General features: G+C 41.5%; 1 protein-coding gene across 1 annotated transcript in view; it reads right to left on the bottom strand.

The window, feature by feature from the left end:
• The window catches only part of WWTR1 (WW domain containing transcription regulator 1), a 139,566-nt gene that overhangs the window by 41,841 nt on the left and 73,746 nt on the right, over nucleotides 1-23,979 (bottom strand). Inside the window, exon 3 of the mRNA XM_043595154.1 lies at nucleotides 13,912-14,048. Coding sequence (XP_043451089.1) covers nucleotides 13,912-14,048 — 137 coding nt within the window. The remainder of the gene's footprint in view (nucleotides 1-13,911; nucleotides 14,049-23,979) is intronic.

Genomic DNA, 23,979 nt, shown 5'->3' with positions numbered 1-23,979 from the left:
CCAACTGTTATTTGGAAATAATTCTGGGTGAAGTTTGTCAGAAGGTACTGACTTCCGGTTATAAAATAAATTAGTCATGGGATGTAATATAAAGCACAGTGAAGTGACTATAGTTAGCAATACTGTATTGTATAATTGAATGTTGCTAAGAGTAGATCTTGAACATTCCCATCACAAGAAAGAGAACTTTGTAACTATGTGTGGTGATAGATGTTAACTAGATTTACTGTGGTGATCATTTCCGTAACATATGTACATATGTTACAATACGTACACACTGCAATATGTACATATATCAAATCATTATGTTGTACAACAAACTATTACAATGTTATGTCAAATATATCTCCATTTTTTTAAAAAGGAAGACAATCTCATATTCAAAAAAAAATAGAGAGCCAGGAAGACAGGAAGGAATTGCCCTATGGGACTGGTTGGAGACAGAGAGAGACAGAGCATGAATGGGGGAGGGGCAGAGAGAGAGGGAGACACAGATTCCAGAGCAGGCTCCAGGCTCTGAGCCATCAGCCCAGGGCCCGACTCGGGGCTCGAACCAATGGACCGCGAGATCGTGACCTGAGTTGAAGTCGGACGCTTAACCAACTGAGCCACCCAGGCGCCCCCTGGAGCAGTCTTTTAGAAGAAACAGTTCTGGATAACTGCCTGACAACAAGACACTGGACTAAAGAATTACAAGTTTTCTTAGGCAGAATCTGAGCTCCAAGAGTTAATTGACTGTAAAGCTCAAGGTCCTTCAGTGAAAGGCCCCCCACTTCCCAGAGTCAGAGCTGAAGAAACTGTTCCACGTTGGCCTTCTTGACAGAAGAAAGAATGGACAAGCTGGAAGGCCAGAGTTGGGTCTGGGGAAAGGCACCAGAGAATGTAAACACATGGAAGTATGTTTCAGGCAGAAACCTGTCAGGCCAAAGCCTTCAATTGTAATATGGTTTGGGCGCTGGGACTCCCTCAAATTACAGGGGGAAAAGTTCTGTATTTAAAACCAGGGCAGGGGGCGCCTGGGTGGCGCAGTCGGTTAAGCGTCCGACTTCAGCCAGGTCACGATCTCACGGTCCGTGAGTTCGAGCCCCGCGTCAGGCTCTGGGCTGATGGCTCGGAGCCTGGAGCCTGTTTCCGATTCTGTGTCTCCCTCTCTCTCTGCCCCTCCCCCGTTCATGCTCTGTCTCTCTCTGTCCCAAAAATAAATAAACGTTGAAAAAAAAAAAAATTTAAAACCAGGGCAGAGACAGAGAAGATGATACACAAACAAATGACTGAGATGTGTTGTAGATTGGAGAAGTGGGGTCTCCAACAGACTATCCCTCAATTGCAGGGTCTCAGGCAGTAGCAGTAGAAAAACATCAGTGATGGAGGCCAGGAGGCCAGGAGGCCAGGAGCCTTCCCATTTGCAGCTGCGCAGAGTGCTCATTTTATTAAGATGGGATGATCCAGTTCCACTTGGGGAGAGATTAGAGTTCCATTCTAATTCATTCAGGCATTATAGCAGTTGATAGGGGTGGAAATGGAATATTTTTCTTGATATTTAAAGTGGACGCTTTGAAGTAGCTAAATCAAAGTCTTGTGAGCCAGGACTAAATCACCCACATTAAGAAATATTTTTTACTTTATTTTCTTCCAGCTCTGCAAATATGTAACTCTTGGCAAAACAGAAAACTCACAACTCACTCTTCACTGGTGTCTGAGAAGTAGAATACTGGAAAGGAAAAGGACTAAAATAATATGGAATGAAATGTATGACATGTACTGGGAAGCAAAATAACTTCAAATATAGCTTCCATTTATGGCTTAGTCAAAAACATATGGATATGCAAGCTGAAAAACAGAGCTTGTGGGAGGATAAGTCCCTGGTGGAAAATATGCTTTTTGGGTACTGACAACCTTAAATCATTTATTGCACAAGAAAGTAGCGCCCCAATCAAACCCCTCACCGTCACCTCAACACACAAGGTGAATCTGCAGCCATTTACTTATTTAGTTTGATAAAAGCAAACCATTTCAACATTGTATTTTTTAAGGAATTCCTATACGTTACTAACAAACATCCCAAAGAAACTGGAAAAAATGAGGAAATTAAAGGGAGGCACAAAAATTTATATACAGGAGTATTTACTGCAACATCATTTATAATGGTAAAAAAAAAAAAATAGAATCAACCTGTATGTCTCTCAGCAGAAGAACTGGTTAAATACAGCATAGTCATCTTATAGAATATTGTATAGACATTAACATGATGTAATGGTTTATAAACAGAAATATGCCCAGGTCCATTCATATACATATGGTAAAACCTTGGCTTGTGAGTACTTGTTCTGTCAGTGTTCCATAAGATGAGCAAACATTTCTAATGATTTTTAACTTGATAAATGAGCAATGTCTTGCAATACAAGTAGTAATGTGATACCGAATGTCACAGGATCACAACTGAGTCAATGGTTCTTGAAATTCACCTTGATATACCAGTGTTTTGGATTACAAGCATGTTTCTGGAATGAATTATACTCACAAACCAAGGTTTTACTATATATATGAATTAAACAATGAGAATCCAGTTTGTACCTATCAGAATTATAAAGACTAAAAAGTCTGATAATGGACATTATTGGCCAGAATAGAGGGAAAGGAGCATTTTGATACTCTGTTGGTAGGGTGTAAACGGGTGTAACCTTTTTGGAGGGAAGTAGAACATCTATTAAAACTTCAAATGCACATAATTTTTGATTTAGGAAGCCCACCTCTGCAAAATTATCTTATTCATAAACAGCATAATTATAAAGGAATTATGTTAATTATGTTAAGCACTGAAGCACTGTTTAGTAACAGTGAACAATTAGAAAAGAATCTAAATATCCAGCATAGGGGACTGTTTAAATAAATTAGGTACATCAATAGTAGAATATTATATATTCCTGGCAAAGAAGGACTACATCTATACATATGAATTTAGAAAGATCTCTAGGATACGTTAAGTTTAAAAAAGACATATACACCCAAGCATACATATGTATGTAGAGTATTTGTAGAACACACAGGAGGCTGGTAGCAATGTTTTCAATGAAGAGAGAAGGACTGGGGGTCCTGGTGTGAAGGAGACTTACTTCTCATGAATACTCTTTGGAACTGTTTGAATTTTTCGTGTTACTTTTCTAATTAAAACAGCTAATCAAAAAATACTGTAGAAAAATATTAATTGAAATGAAAAGATGTTCATGATATGTTCAATGAAAACTGGGCTACAAAAGGAATATAAAAGACTTTCCAACCTTTTTTTTTTTTTTTTCAACGTTTATTTATTTTTGGGACAGAGAGAGACAGAGCATGAACAGGGGAGGGGCAGAGAGAGAGGGAGACACAGAATCGGAAACAGGCTCCAGGCTCTGAGCCATCAGCCCAGAGCCTGACGCGGGGCTCGAACTCCCGGACTGCGAGATCGTGACCTGGCTGAAGTCGGACGCTTAACCGACTGCGCCACCCAGGTGCCCCATTTTTTTTTTTTCCAACCTTTTTTGTTCACACTTATATTGAAAAAAAAAAAAAAAAAGAATACTACATGAGAAAACATTGTGTGATTTTGAATGGTCAGATTACAATGTTTTTTTTATTCTTTCAGTTTTTGCTGATCAGCTGTTCTACAATGACCAAAGAGTAAATTATATAATATGGGGGAAAGAACACTGTTGAATCTTGTTGCCTCAAATATGTTTAGGATCTCATCTTTTCCTGATTTTTTTTTTTTTTTAAACCAGGGAGAGGAGGGTGATCTTCCTCTCTTCAGCACTTAATGAGAAAAGGCCATGAAGGACTTTTGTTTTCTTGGCTTCTTACAGTATTTTGCTGACTTCATCACAGAGAATTATTCGGAGTCAAGCATGGTGGAACAGCTGTCCCTGACCACCAGCAACTGCAAAACACCCAAGGAATAAATTTAGACTTCCAGAAAGGAAGAAGAAATCAATCTTCCAGTTGATGTGGGGTGGGGGAGGTGATTATCACACACAGGCAGGGACATCACCAGGCACCCCAAAGAGGAGATCAAAGAATGCCCAAATGTCACTCAGCACTTATTAATTTGGAACAAGTGGCCAAAGGACAAACCATCCCGGAATCCCTTCGCCTCAAACTTTAACTGGGTGAAATTCCCCACAACAAGGAAGTTCCTGAGGGCAAAAGACTGGAAGCCAGCCAGCAGATACTACAAAAACTGTCAAAATTATTTTTTAAACTCTCAACAAAGACCCACAGCTTGGTGAAAAAATTAGACTCCATTAAAAATAAGTAAATAATGGAGGTAGTACACACAAAGAAGAGACTTCAAAAAAGTTTTCCCTGGCCTTTACCCCCTTCCTAAGAGGTTCTACGTTCCTTTGGGGTAGGAAGTGCCTGCCTCTCTGGAATTTTTCAGGAGTTTAGCCCTACAGAGGTCTGATTTTCTGGTCAACTCTCAGCAAGCAAAGTTTGAGGGGAGCTTACACACTTACTGAGTGAATTTAGACAATACAGTTCAATAAACTGGATCCCAAAGTACAATGTATTCCCTTGTTTTTAAAGTTTACTCGGTGTGATTGGGGTCAAAACTCTCTGGAAGGTGGCTTCAGCATTCCCGTATCCAATGCTCATGTATATACTAACACCAACAAGTGCCAAAATGACAGATGCCAATGCCATAATAAATGTCTATTTTGGACAAAGAACCCAGTCAAAAAGTTGGTGAGCATATTCAGCATTTGTTTCAGATAACTCAAGGTAAAGAATGGATCATTGGAGTGGGTTTCTGCCATTTATTATTATGGCATTCTCCGATCACTATGCTAAAACACACAATTCTCTTGTAGCTCCCCATACCCATACCTGGCTGATGACCAGGTATGCCCCATACCCATACCTGGCTGATGACCAGGGTCATCTGGGCACCTGAAAACAGCACCCATTCCCATACTCCAATCTACATCATCTGAAACAAGATTTCCCAGAGGTGGGGGGGGGGGGGGTGGGGGGCAGGCATTATTCCAGCAGCAGCCCATGGCTGCTTTTTAAGGAGCAATCAGATGACTGGATTCTGAAGACTCCTGTTTAACAAATGCCCCCAAGGGATCTTCCTAGTGCTAGATCTGGATCCCCACTGGGAGAAACACTGATCTTAGAGACTAGGGAATTACTCGTTTGTTAATGGCAGACTCCATCAATTGTAGAACCTTAAGGATTCATGGTTTTGTCTGGATTGCACATGGGTCCTAGAGCCTTCTTCCCAAAACCCCATCCTCCTCTCCCTCTATAAAAAACGCTCAAGGCATCAAATGGTTCTCTCTTTTTTTTTTGTTTCCTTTAGGCTATTATAAAGGTAATATAAACACATTACAGAGAAAATAAAGGGAATCACCCCCAATCAAAAAGGCTTACTATAATCACTACTAACATTCAAAAATACATAATTGATTTACCTAATACATTAACTCTACAAAGTGGTGCACCTGTAATGCATAATGCACTTGGCTAGGGGCTAGAAATACACAGATGGAGAGCAAAGTCTGTGGGAAAGGAGAAACTAAACAGTCTTTTTTTTAAAAAACAAAATTATAGTTCACAATAAACAATTTTTTCTGCTTTATAAAATAAGAGTAAGATAATAAAGTTCTCCATGTGCCACAGAATCCTTATAACTATTATTTTAATGGTAACAAATACATTTATTTTTGTATTGCAGGCAATTACTTGGGGGTGGCGCTATTATAAATAACCCTTCTTTGTGTACACAATTTTCCAAAGTGTTCATCTAAGCATACTACATAGGAATGTTATCTTAGAGAATATTTTCTTAGGAAAAGTGTAGCATCACATTTTTCATGGCTCTTGACACTTCTTACCAAAGAGGAGATTTTCTATCTAAATTTCTAAATTTCACATAATAAAATCTATAAGTGTTTATCACCTAATATTTATTCATCCATGAACAATACGGGTTTGAACTGCATAGATCCACTTACGTGCTGATTTTTTACAATAAAGTACTATAAATGTATTTTCTCTTGTGATTTTCCTAACATTTCCTTTTCTCTAGCTTACTTTATTGTAAGAATACAGTATATAATACATATAACATACAAAATATGTGTTAGTTGACTGTTTACATTAGCAGTTAAGGCTTTGGGTCAATAGTAAGCTATTAGTAGTTAAGTTTTGGGGGAACCAAAGTTACATGTGGAATTTGGGTCTCCCACCCCACGTTGTTCAAGGGTCAACTGTACTGATCTAAAAAAGAGTTTCATCCATATTAAGATAAATGGAATATACATATGGAAACACATTTACATAAGGAAACACATTTCCTTATACACTATTACATCTCACTTTATTGCATAAGAGTAACTGAATTAGTCAATTTAATAATGTTTTTAAGGGTGCCTAGGTGGCTCAGCTGGTTAAGCATCCAACTTCGGCTCAGGTCATGATCTCGCTAGTTTGTGACTTCGAGCCCGCATTGGGCTCTTGCTGACAGCTCAGAGCCTGAAGCCTGCTTTGGATTCTGTGTCTCCCTTTCTCTCCCTGCCTCTCCCCCACTCACTCTCTGTCTCCCTCTGTCTCAAAAATAAACATTTTTTAAAAATTAAAAAAAAAAATAGTAATGTTTTAGCCCTCATTTCACATATCTTTAAAAAGCCTAAAAGAAAAAAAAAAAAACTGTAATGAATCTCTTTTTGGAAACTCCAAAGAAGAGAAGTCTTCAATAAGGCTAATTAGATAGAGTGAATTTTGACAATTGATGGCTTCCTCCAAATCTAAGACAAAAATAATGATTTCTACGGTATTTAGATATTTAGAAAACCGCTCCTTCTTTTTTCTAATCAAGAAAAAAAGCCTTTTAACCAGAACCCCTTCCCTTTTTCCCCGTGCCCACCAATCTTCCTTCCCCGCCATACGTGCCCACTTTCTATCACCACATTCCTACCAATGCCTTATCACTCTACCCCCCTCCCATAAAGTGTGAAGGTTTTTCAGTTTGTCTTTGGGTTTGTGTGTATGTGCTTGTGCACAATGGGCTAATTTATGCTGCAGAGACCACAAAGTTCAAAAAGTAGAGGGAATATCAGAGCTGGAAAAATCACAGTAGCCAGATGTGTCTGCCATGAACTTACCACATAAATTAGACTAGAAAAAAAGAAAAAAAAATTGGAAAAAGAACAAAAAAAAAAGATAGCCTACATATAAATCTCACTTTGAGCAAACCTTAGGATACCTTTCTATGTGGTTTAAACAACACTAGACTTCAGTGTCCCTTAGCTATTTTATTTGCTGATAAAATGTTTTTAAGTGCTTTTATACACTTCCTAGAGGGAAGAATAAGCCAATTTACCAAACTGAGCACAGACAAGATTTTCCATCTTGTCTTGAAAAGCATGCCCTGCAAAAAAGAAAAACACACACATATGTTTATAATTTGAAGTACAAATCAAGACAGACCGGGAGGACTTAGACTCTGGCCTGGTGAACAGCACATCTTCAAAGAGAGAGTGAGTGAGTGAGTGAGTGAGTGAGTGAGTGAGTGAGAGAGAGTGTGTGTGTGTGTGTGTGTGTGTGTATGTGTGTGTGTGTGATTTTAAAAATTCCTATAGCATTAAAAATACCCTCTGGCTGCACTTTACCAAAAGTTTCTGAACCGGCTAGGGCTGGCAGTCTGGTGAAGTTGTTATACAGTCTTTATTTTTCCTGTTCTGTCTGGGAGGATACTGGCACCCCAGGTCGGGGCCTCACTCCAACAAAGAGGTCTGTTAATGTGTGACAGGAGCCCAGCGCACCATGGTTTATGATCGCTAGGATTATCACCAAAAGGGCAAAATTCACTTTCTCTTGGCAGTAATATTTTTAAATACGGGGATATTTTAAGTTGCCTCATGATTCAACTATTTGTGTGCTGAGAAACGGGAAAACCTTGATGCTGGCACACTTGTCGAGGGGGAAATGTCCTTCGCACGGAACTTGAGTGTGCCTGCTCTTCACAAACTCCCTGTTAACAATATGATGGAGAAAGGGACAGGTCACGAGCACATACGCCTCCTCATGTTCCCCCAACTGCTGTCTGGGGTCAACAAAATTATATTTGCAACATGTGAGCAAAAGTGCCCAAACGATCCAAGTTGTGGGAATCGTGGTTGGGTTTTCCTGAGGGAGGAACAGGATGGCTTTGTAACAATGCACACCACAGCCTCTTCCTCAGAGTGCACACGGGCCAGAAAAGTGAGGGAAAATCAGGCTACCGGCTACTAATAACAGTTACAACAACATACTTCTTTGGGGCCTTTCTGTACGTTGAGTACTGAGGTACTCAAGACGACTTGGATGAGGTAGGGATCACAGTAGCTAGGGATGTCTGCTCTCATTATCACCACTTCACAGATAAGGAAAACTCAGACTCAGAGAGGCTGATAAACGAAACTAGTAAATGTCTAACCCAAGAGAGACTCAGTTGGGACTCCACGTTCCTCCCACCAACCACTATACAGAAAGGTCTCCTGCCTCCACTCTACCCCTATCACCGCCCTAAGACCCTAACCAGCTTTCCTTAGCAGGCCCCATTTTCCCCCAAGCCCATTGTCCTATATGTTAGAATAGAAAGGGAGAGTCCTTTTTTTTCCTGTTTCATTTCCACCCCCTTCCAAAAAATTTAGTAGGTTTTAATAGTGATTAATGAGAAGAACAACCCATTTAAAAGATTCAAGGTCCTGCCTGGTTTGTGTTATGAAAAAAAATATATAATCAACTTTCATATGTATAATCATTTTCTGCCTTCACTGTTACATAAAAGCTGTGATTCTAAGCAAGTTGTGGGCCCCCAAACGATATGGCTTCCACCCAGAGGTAATCTCTCCTCTTTACTCTTTGAAGTTCTCCAAAGTCTTCCTTTCTTCTTCCATTCAGTAGGCATCTCTGGGGACCGAGATGCAAAGGTCACCAAGGTGCTCAGACAGAATCAAATAGGACAAAACCTGACAGGAAACCTGATTTGGCAGATACAAAAACAAAAATCTGAGTTAAAAACTAGACCAAGCCAGAGATGGTTATTTGAAATAAAATGCAAAAGAAGAAAAAGAAAAAGAAAAAGAAAAAAGAAAAAGAAAAAGAAAAAGAAAAAGAAAAAGAAAAAGAAAAAGAAAAAGAAAAAGAAAAAGAAAAAGAAAAAAGAAAAAGAAAAAGAAAAAAAAATTTGTCTTTTTCATTTCTCTCCTGCAGAGTCAATTTCATTTTACTTAGGCATTTGAAAAGTCAGCGAGTTCAGATACGTAACAAATCTGCCATCCTACATAGATGCTTTTTCACTGGATACTGATGCAGCCTGACAAAAGTTTGCTCCATTTTTACAAAGTCACTCAATGCCTTTAAGTGACAGGTTTCTTCTCTACCAATTAAAATATGATTGGACTTGCAAATTACATTTCAGGAATAGATGTACTAAAAAAATAAGATATCCATGGATAAGCTTGGGGGGGGGGGGGAATGCTAAAATATTTCCACCAGAGGGTGCTATCCTCACTGAAAGTAATGAACAGTGTTCCTAATTTAAAGCACTTTATACTCTAACTCGCCCAAAATATATCTTTTGTTTCTCGTGAGCTTTTATGATGAACAATGAAATTATCTTCAAATCTAACATCCTAAAATTGAATAAAGTAGAAAATAAAAGTTTTCCTTCCACAAAGAATAATGTTAGTAATAAGAATAAAATAATTAGAGCTTGTTATGTCCCAGGCACCACATCTAAGCACTTTACACATATAAACTCATATAATCTCTTCCTACTGTGATAATAATCCTCATTTTACATATAAGGAAACTGAGGCAAAATTAAGTAATTTCATAGGGTCATGAAGCTAGTAATGGGCAGAGCCATGTATCAAATTCTAACAGTCTGATTCCCAAATCCATATACCTAAACTACAGTAAAGCAGAATCCCAATAAAAGATTTATTGGGGCGCCTGGGTGGCTCGGTCGGTTAAGCGTCCGACTTCGGCTCAGGTCATGATCTCACAGTCCAAGGGTTCGAGCCCCTTGTCGGGCTCTGTTCTGACAGCTCAGAGCCTGGAGCCTGTTTCAGATTCTGTGTCTCCCTCTCTCTCTGCCCCTCCCCTGTTCATGCTCTGTCTCTCTCTGTCTCAAAAATAAATAAACGTTAAAAAAAAAAAATTTTTTTTTAAAAAGATTTATTTCTGAATGTATTAAGCAATATCAAAGATTATATCACAGTTCTAGAAATGCGTAAAATTATCTTATAAAAGGTACTAATTTTATCATCTCATAATAATATTAACTATATTTTGACATTTTCATACATACATAAATACCTCCCTATAAAGGAGACACACCAATTAAGTTCACTTAGCTGTTAGTTACATTATATTGAAAAGACCAAAATTCTAGATTCAAAAAGTAGAAGGATTTGCTCTTTATATTTTTTAAACACTGATAGTGAAGAGTATGAACTACAGATAGAGCTATAGCTTGAAATAACATATTCTGAGTAAATCACTTATTATTAAGACCACATTATGACTCTGTAAATTATCCCCAGTCTTTGGTGCTCACTTGGCATTCCCTGTTATATTTCTTTTCTTTTTTTTTTTTTTTACATTTATTTATTTTTGAGAGACAGAGAGAGACAGAGAGTGAGCAAAGGAGGGGCAGAGAGAGAGAGAGAGAGACAGAATCCGAAGCAGGCTCCAGGCTCCGAGCTGTCATCACAGAGCCCGACAAAGGGCTCGAACCACGAACTGTGAGATCATGACCTGAGCCGAAGTCGGACGCTCAACTGACTGAACCACCCAGGCACCCCCCTGTTATATTTCTATCCTTAGGACGTGTCTGTGATTCGGTGTGGGCTAGCAACACACTGTGTAATGGACAAATATTTAAATATTATTAGGAAAAAAACCCAGAATGTGGGTCTTGAGAAATTTACTGCTTCGATTTATTAGAAATCTGGAAACTAAGGTATTTTAACTCAGGAATAGGTAAACACGTTTCCCACATTCAGATTACAATTTGTTTAGATATACTTTACTAACCAATTGTGCTTCTGTGGGGAAAGAGGTGGCTCAGGTGCACAGGTTGACCCACATGTGCCTTCATTGTTAAACAGTTTCAAGCATTCAAGTTCCTTTTAATTAGTCCACTTTCTACGTGTTGCACAATTTTTTAAAATGAAGACAAGTACCACATAAACAGGGATATTCATTCCAGTATTGTGCAACACACAATAGTGACAACCTAAATATCCGTCAGATGGGGGTGCCAGGTGTATCAATACGTGGGACTACTAGGAAATCTTTTAAAAGAAGGCAACTCTGTATGTACAGATATAGAAGCACAAAAGGCAAGGTGAAGAACAGTAGGTATAATACACTAGCATTCGTGTGAAGAAACACATACCCATGACTGGAAGCACTAGAAGACTCCAGGACTAAGGAATGGGGATTCAGGGGGCATCGGAGTGACTCAGTCAGTTAAACATCTGGCTCTGGATTTCGGCTCAGGTCATGATCTCATGGTTCATGAGTTCAAGCCCCGCATCGGGCTTTGTGGTGACAGTGCAGGGCCTGCTTTGGATTCTCTCTCTCCCACTGTCTCTCTGCCCCTCCCCTGCTCACGCACGTGCACTCTCTCTCAAAATAAATAAACTTTAAAAAAAAAAAAAAGGAATGGGGACCTGAGAAAAGTTTACTTTGTGAACAGTGCTTTGAAAAAGTGTTTGAATTTTTTTAACCAAGTCCATGAAAGATTTTTTCCAATTATAATACATTACAAAATTAAAGTTAATATTTTAATAATCAGTCTTTAGAATTTTTCATGAAAGCTAGATGGCTAAAAGAAAGACTGAAACTAGTCTAATGCTACCTAATTTGTGGTTTCTTTACTATACTTGCAACTGCTTTCTATTTGAGCTCTTATATATTGGGGACAAATGACTCATGGGAAGTTTTGGTTTACCACTGTTGGTAGAAGCATTTGTACCATTATCCTTGATCTGCCCTTTAGATACGGGACACAACAGAAGTTATTCCAAGTCATTTGCTTTTTGGATATATTTTACATCTGCAAGCTTTAAAATGGTAGATCCAGACTTCCTGGCAGAACAGACAATATATTTACTTGAAGCTAACTCGGGTTTACTTGAGTTCATACTCACTTTGGCTAAGTCACAGTATGAAGGAAGGTGTCTGGGAATAATGCTCCCTTTTTATCCTGCTCATTCCTAAAAAATCCAACAAGAGACTCTTTTCACGCTAAAATTAACTATTCTGTGTACAAAGCAGTATCTGGATATCTGATCTTAAATGGAAAAGTTATCTGAAAATGGCATCATCTTTTATAAGACTTTAAAAGTATCCTCCTATTTTTAGCCTTTGGAAGCAGGGAAAATGCCTACCACAGAAGCTAATTAGTTATGTTGCTGCTGTGTATTCATTCACATCTGATTATCTCTAGTGGGAAGAATTTTAGTTCTAAGGTAAAGGCAATTAGCAGAAAATAATCTTTTCTCAATTCTAAAATCATACTTAAGCATTTTTTTTTAAAAGAGAGAGAGACAGAGCTCTCACAGAAGCAGGGAAGGGACAGACAGGGAGAGAAAGAGAGACTTTTTTTTAATGTTTATTTATTTATTTTGAGAGAGAGGGAATCTTTTTTTTTTTTTTTTTTTTTTTAAAGTTTATTTTTGAGAGAGAGAGAGAGAGAGAGAGAGCAGGGGCAGGGAAAAGAGAGAGGGAGACACAGAATCTGAAGCAGGCTCCAGGCTCCAAGCTGTCAGCACAGAGCCTGACGTGGGGCTCAAACCCACAAACTGCGAGATCATGACCTGAGCCAAAGTCGGATGTTCAACTGACCTGAGCCACCCAGGTGCCCGGAGAGAGAAGCTTTTTTAATGCATTATTATTTTAATGTTTATTTTATTTTTGAGAGGGAGGGGAGGGGCAGGGAAGGGGGACAGTGGATCCAAAGCAGGCTCTGTGCTAGCAGCAGAGAGCCCAATGCAGGGCTCAAACCCACGAACTGTGAGATCATGACTTGGGCTGAAGTCAGATGCTTAACTGAGCCACCCAGGTGCCAAGAGAGACAGAGAGAGAGAAAGGGAGAAAGGGAATGAATCTTAAGCAGGCTCCATGCTCAGCACAGGGCCCAATGCACAACCCTGGGATGAAGACTTGAGCTGAAATCAAAGAGTCAGACACTCAAGTGAGCCACCCAGGCGCCACTACATTTAAGCATTCTAAATGAAGTCAAGGGTGAGCTGCATTGTCCCAGGGCAGGTGTCTTGAGAAGCCACCTGCAAATCACATAAAGGCTAAATGCACTCTAAAGTCAGAGCAGCCTCAGTTGAAACTCCAGACCCTGCCATCCACGAGCTGTATGCCCTTGGGAAAGTTTCCTTATCCATAAAATAGGAATGTCACCACTCCTTGTAGGGTTGTTGTGAGTTTAATGCGATAAGGCATGAAAGCACCAAGCCTGGTGTCAATCACACGTTATGCAAAATAATTATAATAAAAGAAGGAAGGAAAGGGATTGGAGGCCAGAATTGTACCTTTGGCAGTCTTCAGGGACCAAATTCACAGAATGGGGGTATGTACCCGACTTGGATGAATGAGAGGAGGCCTAAGTAATTTTTCAAAAAACTCCAGTAAAGACAATTGAAAGAGATGTCGTAACCTTAGCATAAACCTAGGTAGCAAGAGTGCGAGGTGGTAGAAAAGGGGCCAGGAAGGCAGTCAAAGGTGGTGGCAGTGTAATGCACCCAAGAGCTATCTGGGGTGCATGAGGAGGCACTGAGACAACCAGAGCTGCTTCTGAGCTCCAGAGCCCCTTGGTTAAACACTTGTTCATTCACCTCCAGGTGAAAGCTTTAGGCTTACCGAGATTTGGCTGAGACACGGCCATGGACCTCTGGGGTGCTGGGTTGGGAGTGGCAGCAGGGTGGAGGTTCATCGGATTCAGGGACTGATTCATCGCCTTCCTAGGGTCTTGCCACGTGGTGATTTTTTCTATATGACTAAAAGAAGGAAAACAATGATCTTTTTAATTGTCAGCACGATCATCATTATCACCATCACCAACAACAGCACAAGAGTTAAATGACGCCGGCTCTTCTTTCCTTAGGATCTGCTTACAGATGGCTGACACATTGTGCTTGTTTTCATCCAAGGTCACGCGTGCCCACATACCCCTCCATCCAAGGGCCCTACTGGGGATCTTGCAGGGAACTCTCTGAATACGAGCCCATGACTTAGCTGTCCAAGCTGTCCCTACATGCAAAAACCCTCGTAAAGGCTTTCTGCCTCACCAGTGTATCCTGTCCCAGCCAAGGATCCTTCGGTCCTCAGCTCCTCAGGTGCTTCTCCGCCATTCAATCACGGGGATGCCATGGTGTGAACTCCTCTCCCAAAGCAAGACCGGGCCCTCCCACCCCGCCAAGCCTCCCACGTTCCCCGGCTCATGTAATTGACATAATGAGGACACCTCTGTCAGTACCAGCCAAAGACAGAACTCTTGAAACCAACCTCGTAAATATGACACTACTGAGCTCTTATTAAGAGCAAGGAAGGCACTGTGAGGTCTAAGCAGGTGATACATAAAACCCCCAAGAAGCTTATGTTCTACTAAGCAAGGTTAACAACTGTTTAGCTGGAGGACAGGGTAGCAGGAATTAAGTGTAGGAAGACCAGCAAGTGCCAGATTATGGAGAAGCCCAAATGTCAAAGCATGAAGGTTTCTGAGGGAAAAGACATGATTAGACTTTGGTCATACACAACTTCCAGTATTTATATTGTGACTTAATCTCAGAGAAACTGGTACAACATAAGCTGCTGCCTAGAGTTTCCATATGTTCTTAGAAAGAGGGACAAGACCTCCAGCTTTGTCTGCCTCCTCCCAAACCACAACGTAAGTCATTCTTGGTAACTTATGTGCCCTACCGCACACCATCACCATCATCTCTTTTTTTTTCCCTGAAGTTTATTTATTTTGAGAGAGAGAGAGAGAGAGAGAGAGGGCATGCGCACATAAGCAGGGGAGGAGAGGAGGGAGAGAGAGAATCCCAAGCAGGCTCCACATTGTCAGTGCAGAGCCTGATGTGGGGCTCGAACTCACGGAATCATAAGAATATAACCTAAGCCAAAATCAAGAGTCAGATGCTGAACCAACTAAGCCACCCTGGTGCCCCCAAAAACTTTTTTGAGATTTCATTATATTTTTCTTTTAAAGATGAGCATATTCATCTTGCGCTGTAACTTTGTTTTACGAATTGTATCAGAGTGCTTTTTATATATTGATCAAAGACCACAAAAGCTGACCGCAAAAACCGAACGTCAGCTTTTTGTTCTATGCCTTGCAACTAGGTTTACCTCTCCCAAACTATTTGTCTAGGCAAACCCCCACACACTAGGGACCTTCCCAGATCCACCTGAAAAGAAGCATGATTGTCCTTTCATCAAACACACCTTAATTTTGAATGACAATGGCCTCCTTTGAATCTTTAGCAACGCAAACCACTATTACTATCATTCAATTTAATCCCAAATCACTGTTAATTCCTGGCCCTGGAGTTTTATTTGTCTCTTCTCTGGCGTGTTTCCTCACATCTGAATGCTGCTAAATGTATGCTGCTAAAATTCCTCTTCAGACTTCTTTATCCTAGACAGCAAGTTATTGCCATGGGGAACTCATCCACTGCCTGAGTGAAAGCTTGGATGTTTTCCCAAGAAGGCCTTTAAATGAGTGTGATTTAAAAAAAAAATAAAAGTCAGGCTTGATATAAAGGAAGCAAAATTAAGTTTAACTGTTGAGTTTCCATACTGTAAAAGCCATCGACAGTTTTCAAAAATATAATAAAAAATGTGGGGCGCCTGGGTGGCTCAGTCGGTTGAGCGTCTGACTTCAGCCCAGGTCATGATCTCGCGGTCCGTGAGTTCGAGCCCCGCGACAGGCTCTGTGCTGACGGCTCAGAACCTGGAGTCTGTTTCAGATTCTGTGTCTCCCTCTCTCCGACCCTCCCCTGTTCATGCTCTGTCTCTCTCTGTCTCAAAAATAAATAAACATTAAAAAAAAAAATTTTTTTTTAATGAACTAGGAGGAATAAAAATTTTAAAACCAAGACTGTCTTGTTAAGAAGAACACAAGTGGGGGGGGGGTGGATAGGACCTAAATAAATAAATGAGAATCACTTACTCCAGCGAAAAAGACGATAAAGGAAAGAAACAATGGTCTCATTTATACCTTCAGTTTAAGAATTGTAATTCTGTGAAAGCTTTCATAAAATCCTTTTGTCAACTTTTGGTCAAGTGGAAACTCATAACCAGCCTCAGGGGATTTGTCATAGTCGTTTCAGAGTGAGGAACCAATTGATGAGGATGTCAGAGTTGAGTAAACTCCCTTTAGCCAAGTAATTAGAGCGAAGAAACCCTTTGACTAACCATCCCTTCAGGACCCACACTATTAAAACATGTTTTCCAAGGTAGGTATGCCCTGCATACTTTCCACAATGGCACCAGAAGGAAAGGAATTCTCTCTCTCATGAGCACTCCTCAGACCCCCTGAGACCATGGGTCCTGGTGCTGTGCCAGAAGCAGCATGAGCACGGCCACGGTGAGACAGAGTGACGCAGTGGAAGACACTTAAGGACACTGCTGGGGATAGTGGTAGGAATGACACAGGGGCCGGAACGATGCATTCCCAAAGGCTGGTCCCCACGCTCCTTCCCCATCCTGAACCAGTGGGCTGTGGCCCCCAAAACTGGGGAGAGCAGAAAGGCCCACAGCTAAGTGGTAAAAACGAGCCCAGCTTGCCGAAGGACTGCCACCACAACAGGCTGGCCTCCACCGCCTGGGACAGAGTGCTGGGGCTTTCTGGGAGGGCACTCTGGCCCCATCCCAGAGAGGTCTGACGCCAACGAGGCACAACTCAAACGTGGCTTCAAGTCCGAGAACTCCCCCAGGGCCGTGGGAGCCTCCTCAGCCCACCCTTCCAACCCCATACCCAGCCAACGCTTTTAAAGGAGTTTTGTTCCCAGCAGATTTGTTAATTAAAAGTGTCACTCACAGTATTCCCCAAAGACTAGAGTACAAGAGGGAGTCTTTCTTAAGTGAGCAGTTCTCATTGCTCAGAAACCACTCTGAGAAGAAAGCCACTCGAATTCCCAGCCTCTGCAGACCCACCAGTCGACCCGACGTCAGCTTTGCTCTAAGGCTCGGCTTCTATGAAGTCCAGGGTGGCTCCCAGTCTGAATGCCAAAAGCAAGAGCATTGCTCACAAGAACTTAATACATTGCTGATGATTTGATTTGAAAGCTAAATTCTGCTATTGTTCGAAACGTTTAGCTCCTGTCACCCCGTTCCCGAACGCAGGCTAAGCCACTGGCTCTTTCACACTGCTGTCTCATCTCCGCTCCCTCTGAGTTACTGACTCATTTCCTTTCTCGAATTTCTCAGTGTAACCTTACTGTCTGCCAGGACCCACAGTTTAGGATTAATCCCGACTTCCCTGCTACTCCCACCTCTTTCCTGATTTCATTCCTCCCTTGCTGCCCAGTCCTATTCAACCAAATGTCTCTGCTGTTTTTAAAAGCCCAATTTCTCCTGAAAATTTACATATATATTCAATCTGCTTATATATGTGTGTCCAATGAATACATATTCTGTACAGTTCTCATATTTTAAAAAATGGAACAAAAAAGGAAAAAAGGTATCAAACTATTTACGGGTATACATACAAGTTATAGGCCCACGGGTGCTTTTTTTCCTTACCAAACTCTCCTGTACTTTCCAGGTTTTTAACAGTGGCCATGCATTGTTTTCGTAAGCAGTAAAAACAAAAATAATCATGAAGGCACAACATGACAAAAAGGAAAATGACGCATGGGCATGCAGGTCACAGGGTACTAAAATGTTATTAAAGATAAACTGTAGATTTGGCTCGTAATTGTTGGGTGGCCAAAGGAAGAATGAGGGAAATGGAATTAATCACCTGGCCCCATGTTGTTTCTCAAGAAAAAAAATGCCAGTTCCTAAGGATAAGGAAAACTTTTCCCGACACCATAAGGTCTTTTTCCTGGGGGGAAAAAAAAAAAAAAAAACCTGTAATTCACAAAAGACCCTGGCCTCCGGGGGCGGGGCTATAACAAAGATAAGAGGAGTGGCCTTCACTTCCCAGTCTTTCACAGTCGAGGGAAGAACAAACCAACTTCTCACCTCCAACCACATCAGGAGTCTCTCCTTAGAGAAGCATCCAGATCTAAAAAGAGCTTCGGTGTTGGGGACTCCAGCTTGTGTTCAGGGGCAAGAAGGTCAGCGCTTCTCTGAGAAGACGTTTGGCTGGAAACAGTTTATGGAAAGCTATGTTTTGTGAAATAATTTTTCCTTCTTGAATTAATATGTTGCTCAACAGAGATGCAAGTTCAGAAAGCCATTTTATTTATTACGGAAATTCTGTGTTTGAGGTTGAAATGTCACTGAAATGAGCAGAAGAGGCAGCTTCACCTCCCAATGTCCCTCCACTCACCGCCTGGTCCCTCCCATCGGCCTGCAGGGGATCTTTTAACTTAGCTCCTATTTCCTCCTTCCAGGCTCCTGCATGACCTTTCACCTTGATGAGCACAAGGGCCTCCAGGCTTCCCTTCCTCCGTCTTTCTGGTTTTCCTCTGCCCTTCATCCCTTCCCCCACCCTCTCAATCAGATAATCCACTCTCCATCCCACCTCTAGACTCCTATCCCCAGGACAGCTGGGATCCAAGTCGCTTCTTGGTCTCACTGCCTGTGAAATAAAAGTACTACTCGTGTAGGCATCTTCCAGAAAGAAGACCTACTGGTGCGACACTGTTCTGGAAAGATCAAAGTCTTGGCATCACACATATCTGAGTTTGTTGGTTTTTTTTTTAATATTTATTTTGGGGGGAAACTTGGGGCAGAGGGGGGTGGAGGGGAGGAGGGACAGAGGATCCGAAGGCGGTCTGCCCTGATAGAAGAGAGCCAGATGCGGGACTCGAATCCATAAACCGCAAGATCATGACATGAGGCGAAGTCGGATGCTCAACCGAATGAACCCCCCAGGCGCCCTTCACATATCTGAGTTTTAAGGCTACTCTGATCTGTGTGACCTAGTTGGACAAGCCACTTCACTCATCCTGGTCTCAACACCCAGATCCAGGAGACGGGAGTAAAAGAAGTTAACAAACACACCGGTTCCTTGTTCCAGGGTGAAATAGGTCTGTTCAGGGAAACTAATGACAGCCAAAGTCACCTGCAGATTCCATGGCCAGTTCACTGGCCTTTCCAAGCTCACCTCCTTAGCAGTGAATGCACGGAAGGTAGTAGCTCTGGCCTCAAGCCCAAAGCTCACAACATAGGTTCAAGTTTACTCAACAAGCTTAGATTGTACACCTATTGTGCACTAACTATGCACTAGGAAGGTATAAAAATAAAAGGCATTTTGTAAACATAAAACCCTGACTAGCAGCAGAACCATTAAAGGCAATGACAAAATCTTATCTGTAAAAATAGAACCCACCGGCTTCTTACAGCCCAGGACAAGGCCTGGTGCTTTTAGATGAATTTATCCTCCAGTCCATGACCTATTACATTAACTTTATGGAAGGAAGCCACACAACAAAGACTTTCTGAAATAGAGAAGGTCTATGTAATACATTTTGTATTGCTGGAAGCATACAAAGATATAAAAATAGAAAGGATCCTGAGTGCTTGATTTTGAAAGAATTTAGAGTTCTTCGCAACATAAGCCGCTTGCCTATTTCTACGGGCAAAGTTTTCATCTTTAAATCTAAGTGCTTTGCCGTTTTACTCCCCCTTCTCTCCACCGTCAAGGCTTTAATATGTTAGAGTTTCACATTAGTGTCACACATTACTCAGGGCTCCCTGCAATCAACAGACCTGTTAGGACAGGACTTAGAAGTAGCCTCCGACCTGCCTCTTCTTTTCCACCACAAACTAGCTAGGCAGTTGAAGAGAACCACACCAATGAAATGTGAATTTAAAGGCAGCCTGGGGTCATAAAACCAAGGCTGACTGGTTCAAAACTCAGTTCACACTCGGTGCCACTTGGATCCAGTCCCCTGACAATCCCAGGCTCTCTTCAACTTCTCTCTTGACTCTCTCTTCTTGGGGGGTGCCAATATTTCTTTTCCAATGGAACATTAGCTCTTTTGATGACAGAAATGACCCTATGGGGCATAGCAAAGTACTCTCTCTGCACATAGTAAGCATCTGCAAAACAATTCCCTTGCAACCCCCATAATATTCACAAGCCCAATTTAGGGCATAAGTAAATTGTCTTATATTTTTAAATCAGACATTATATATATATTTTTTAATTTAAAAGATCAGTTTACCACCCTGTTAATGTTATAGAAAATGTACATACACTGAAGATTAAGTGCTTAAAAAGTGCTAAATGAACTTTGCAACTTGCTTGTTGTGAACCAGTTCAATTAAACCCACCCTTGTTAAAAATGGAAATTGAAACAGATTTGCGTGAGGTTGATAATTTCCCAGACAGAGCCTGCCAAGTAAGTTTGACCCATTGTCAGCAGACAACAAATGCTATGCCAATGCTTAATCCTGTACCAGATGGCAAGACTTGTCCGAGACTCACATTAAAGTTCTGAAATGTTCCCCAGTTAGAATTAAAATACAAATATGCAAAAGCGGTTTACTTTTTTTGTTGTATTTCAGGGATAAATGCTGCCTGCGTTTCAATTACATTAAACATGCTGGCAGTGTGTTCTTATTTAAATTTCCAGACCTAGGAAATGACACATCATATCTTACTCATATCTTGCATTTCTTTGAGTGGCGCCTTTTGTTTTGTTTTGTTTTTTGCCAGTGGTACTTAGTTCTTCCAACTGACATCAGAGGTGGGTCTTAACCACAAGAACAAAGACAGCTGGCATACACACACCCTAATTCTCCCAGGCCCAGACGTACACTCTCCCCAGTCCCCTAAAACCAGAACATAGAGGAAACTGATCACAGTATGAACCCCAAAGCTGGGGGGAGCCTCATAGCAGGGGTAGCCCCACAGCAAGGGGAGCTCCCATAGTTGTGCTCACAGCCCACGTCTAAACCGGCAACCCAACCTGATTAATAGCCATTCAGTAAACTGTTCCCATCTGCTTAACCCTATCAGTCCAGCTGGATAATGGAGAGTAGGCTTTTGAACTACAATACATGGACAATCAGAAATAAAGTGTTGGCTCTTTACCTGGTTGAATAGATGTTTTACTTTATTTCCAAAGCCATCAACCTCCTTCCCACATTTTCATCCTTCCTATTGTCACCCTAACCGATGATTCTTTGTCCCAAAGCAGCTTTCACAACACTATACTTGGCTACAATTCTTTTTCTGTTCTGCCCGAATCCTAAGCGGTACCCTCTCGCTAGTCTGATGCATTACATTAGAATAAAAGACACAAAGAGGTGAAAGTCAGGCTGCAAAGGTACATGGCTGACACATCCATTAGCAAAGCATTCGTATCATTCACAGATTAAATCCCAAAGCCATGAAAACTGCCTCATGTCATACAATAAAAGTGACTGTTCACATAATAGAAGTGTGCTTAATGAGAAAGCTCATCCTTCTTTGAAACCACAAGGAATTTATACTTGAAAGGTTCTGGTCAGATTTTCACTTAGGCAGCTCATCAAACATAGCTGTATAGTCTATGACATAGGAATGATAATTCATACATAAATGGGGGATTTTTTTAGGATCCTCTAATAAAAGATGATACAAGACCAGCAGCATTATTTTGGTGCCTGTTTCCGGTCTCTACCATTCACTTGCCAAACATTTCAGAGTCCCCTGGAATTCTGAATGAATGGCAGCGATTGTATTTTTAACTACCAGGCTCTAATCCTCGACTTCCATCACAGCCATGCCAAGAAGCCTCCCCTTGTTTAAATTAGCAGCAGTAGTAGCCGCAGCAGCGTGGAAGGTCTCCTGGCACTTCCGCCACAGCCAGCTGTGGTGATCTATCTACTCAAATCCTTTTCCCCGAGCACCACAGACTTTTCCGCAGACTCATTCCCGAACCTGCTCCGTCAGGGCAGAGGCTGAGTCAAGGCCAGCTGCTGCCAGCCCCGAGGCACAGTGTGAGCCCACCCGAGGCTGTAATACCCGTGGTTCCTACAGGGCTCTACTTACCCAGTGTGTTGTTGCTGGGGTGGGAAAGGAGGGGACACTGTGAATGTGGAGAAAACCACTTCGGGAAGCCAGTGACTCACCAACACAACCCCAAGGTGTGATTCACTGACCACCTCACTTCAGACGGTGAGCCGTTGTGTTACAGGCACCCGACATCGCCACTGAGGTCCCCAACATCACCCAACATGGGCAGACCTAACTCCCCCCCCCCTGCAAACTGAGCCAAACTCTTGCTTAGCCTTATTTTCCCTATTCCCTAAAAAAGCAGAAGGAACAGAAGGACTGGGTTTTTGTTTGTTTTCTGTAGGCCAAGAGCGCTACTAAAGAACTTTTGGCTGTAATGCAATTTTATTATTAACACTTAGCATTTTTTCCTCTTCTCATGCAGGATCAATAGTGCTATTAAGAGATTTATAAATCACAGTAAATTTCTTCCGTTGAAACCAAACAACAACGTAAGAGTTTATTTCACTGTTTTATAATTTCCAGATATCAAGTATAAAATATGTACTTGTACATATTTTCCCACTTTCTCCTTCTTCACAAACAAAAACACGGGATGGGAATGAAGAGAAGTGGAGAAAAGATGAGGTTCTTTATGAATGGTGAATTCTAGAATTATCAACAGGCCGTGAGGAATGCATTCACCCATTTATCCGTTTGACGATCATTTACAAAGGGGCTGTATCTTCCATGAGGACTCAGTCCCAAAATCAGTTTTGGGAAATGTGGGGTGTAGTGAAAATTACAACTGCAAATGCTTTAAGGGCCTATAACGTACAGTCTACTAGGCGTTCTGTACGTTAGACTGTCGATCAGTAAGCCCAAGGCAGCCAGTCCCTTCTAGTGTTAAGACAGATTAGTTACTGTTTCTACTACCAAGCTCTAGATGAAGTGATGCTGTCCCCAAATACTTATGCTGGGATGTGCTAGGTGTGTAGTGTTGAATTCATGCCACCTGAACAGGCAGACAGTCCTAAGTACCTGTGTTGTCTTTTGCTCCAAGAAGGACGTATCAGAAGATGACCCAGAGTGAGCCTTCGGAGCTGGCAATCAAAATGGCGGGGAGGTAGCGTCAAAGAAATAATGAATGGCGTGGAGGCTAACAGAGCACAAGTCTTATTTTTGTTGTAATTCTAAATGGTCCAGAGCCCGACACTCTAGCTTGGTAGCTATGTGTTAGGTCTGCTCCCCTTATCAACTGTGTCTGACATCTGGGAAGCAGCTTTTACCCTCACCATCATTTTTTAAAAGAAGTTTGTTTTTAAGCCACGGAACTACTTTAAATTCTAAAATACTTTTGAAAATTGTTTTTTCAGACTCTCCGTGCCCAACACGTTTCAACGTGTTGTTTTTCCAGTTGTTCTTCCGGTGTGTCTTCTTCATTGACACATAGCTTACCCGCTCTGAACCCTCTCCGAACATAAACCAGCCCAACTAAACTCAGGATATGCCCTCCTTTCTCTGCCTTCCAATGGGGCCAACTGAATTAAATGTCACTTGCCCCAAAGAAGAGGGCAAAGCCTCCCTAAAAACCAAAAATTCTTCTGGATTCTTCTGGCTTCACTTCCATTCATGTGAAGAGATTCCATTCCTTTTCACTGGCTTTCTTTTCGCCAATCATGAGAAGAGGACGAGCCACACGGGGCTCTGGTCACCGGAGCCACTTTCTGCACATGGTTGAAAGACATGACCCAGCTGGCACTAGCAATGAGACTGACAAGAACCCCAACGCTCGTCTGGAGAATGACTGCAGGTGTTTTGCAGAGCCA

Source organism: Prionailurus bengalensis, chromosome C2, assembly GCF_016509475.1.
Source record: "Prionailurus bengalensis isolate Pbe53 chromosome C2, Fcat_Pben_1.1_paternal_pri, whole genome shotgun sequence".
NCBI classification, from domain to species: domain Eukaryota; kingdom Metazoa; phylum Chordata; class Mammalia; order Carnivora; family Felidae; genus Prionailurus; species Prionailurus bengalensis.
This window is presented reverse-complemented; position numbering and strand designations above follow the sequence as displayed.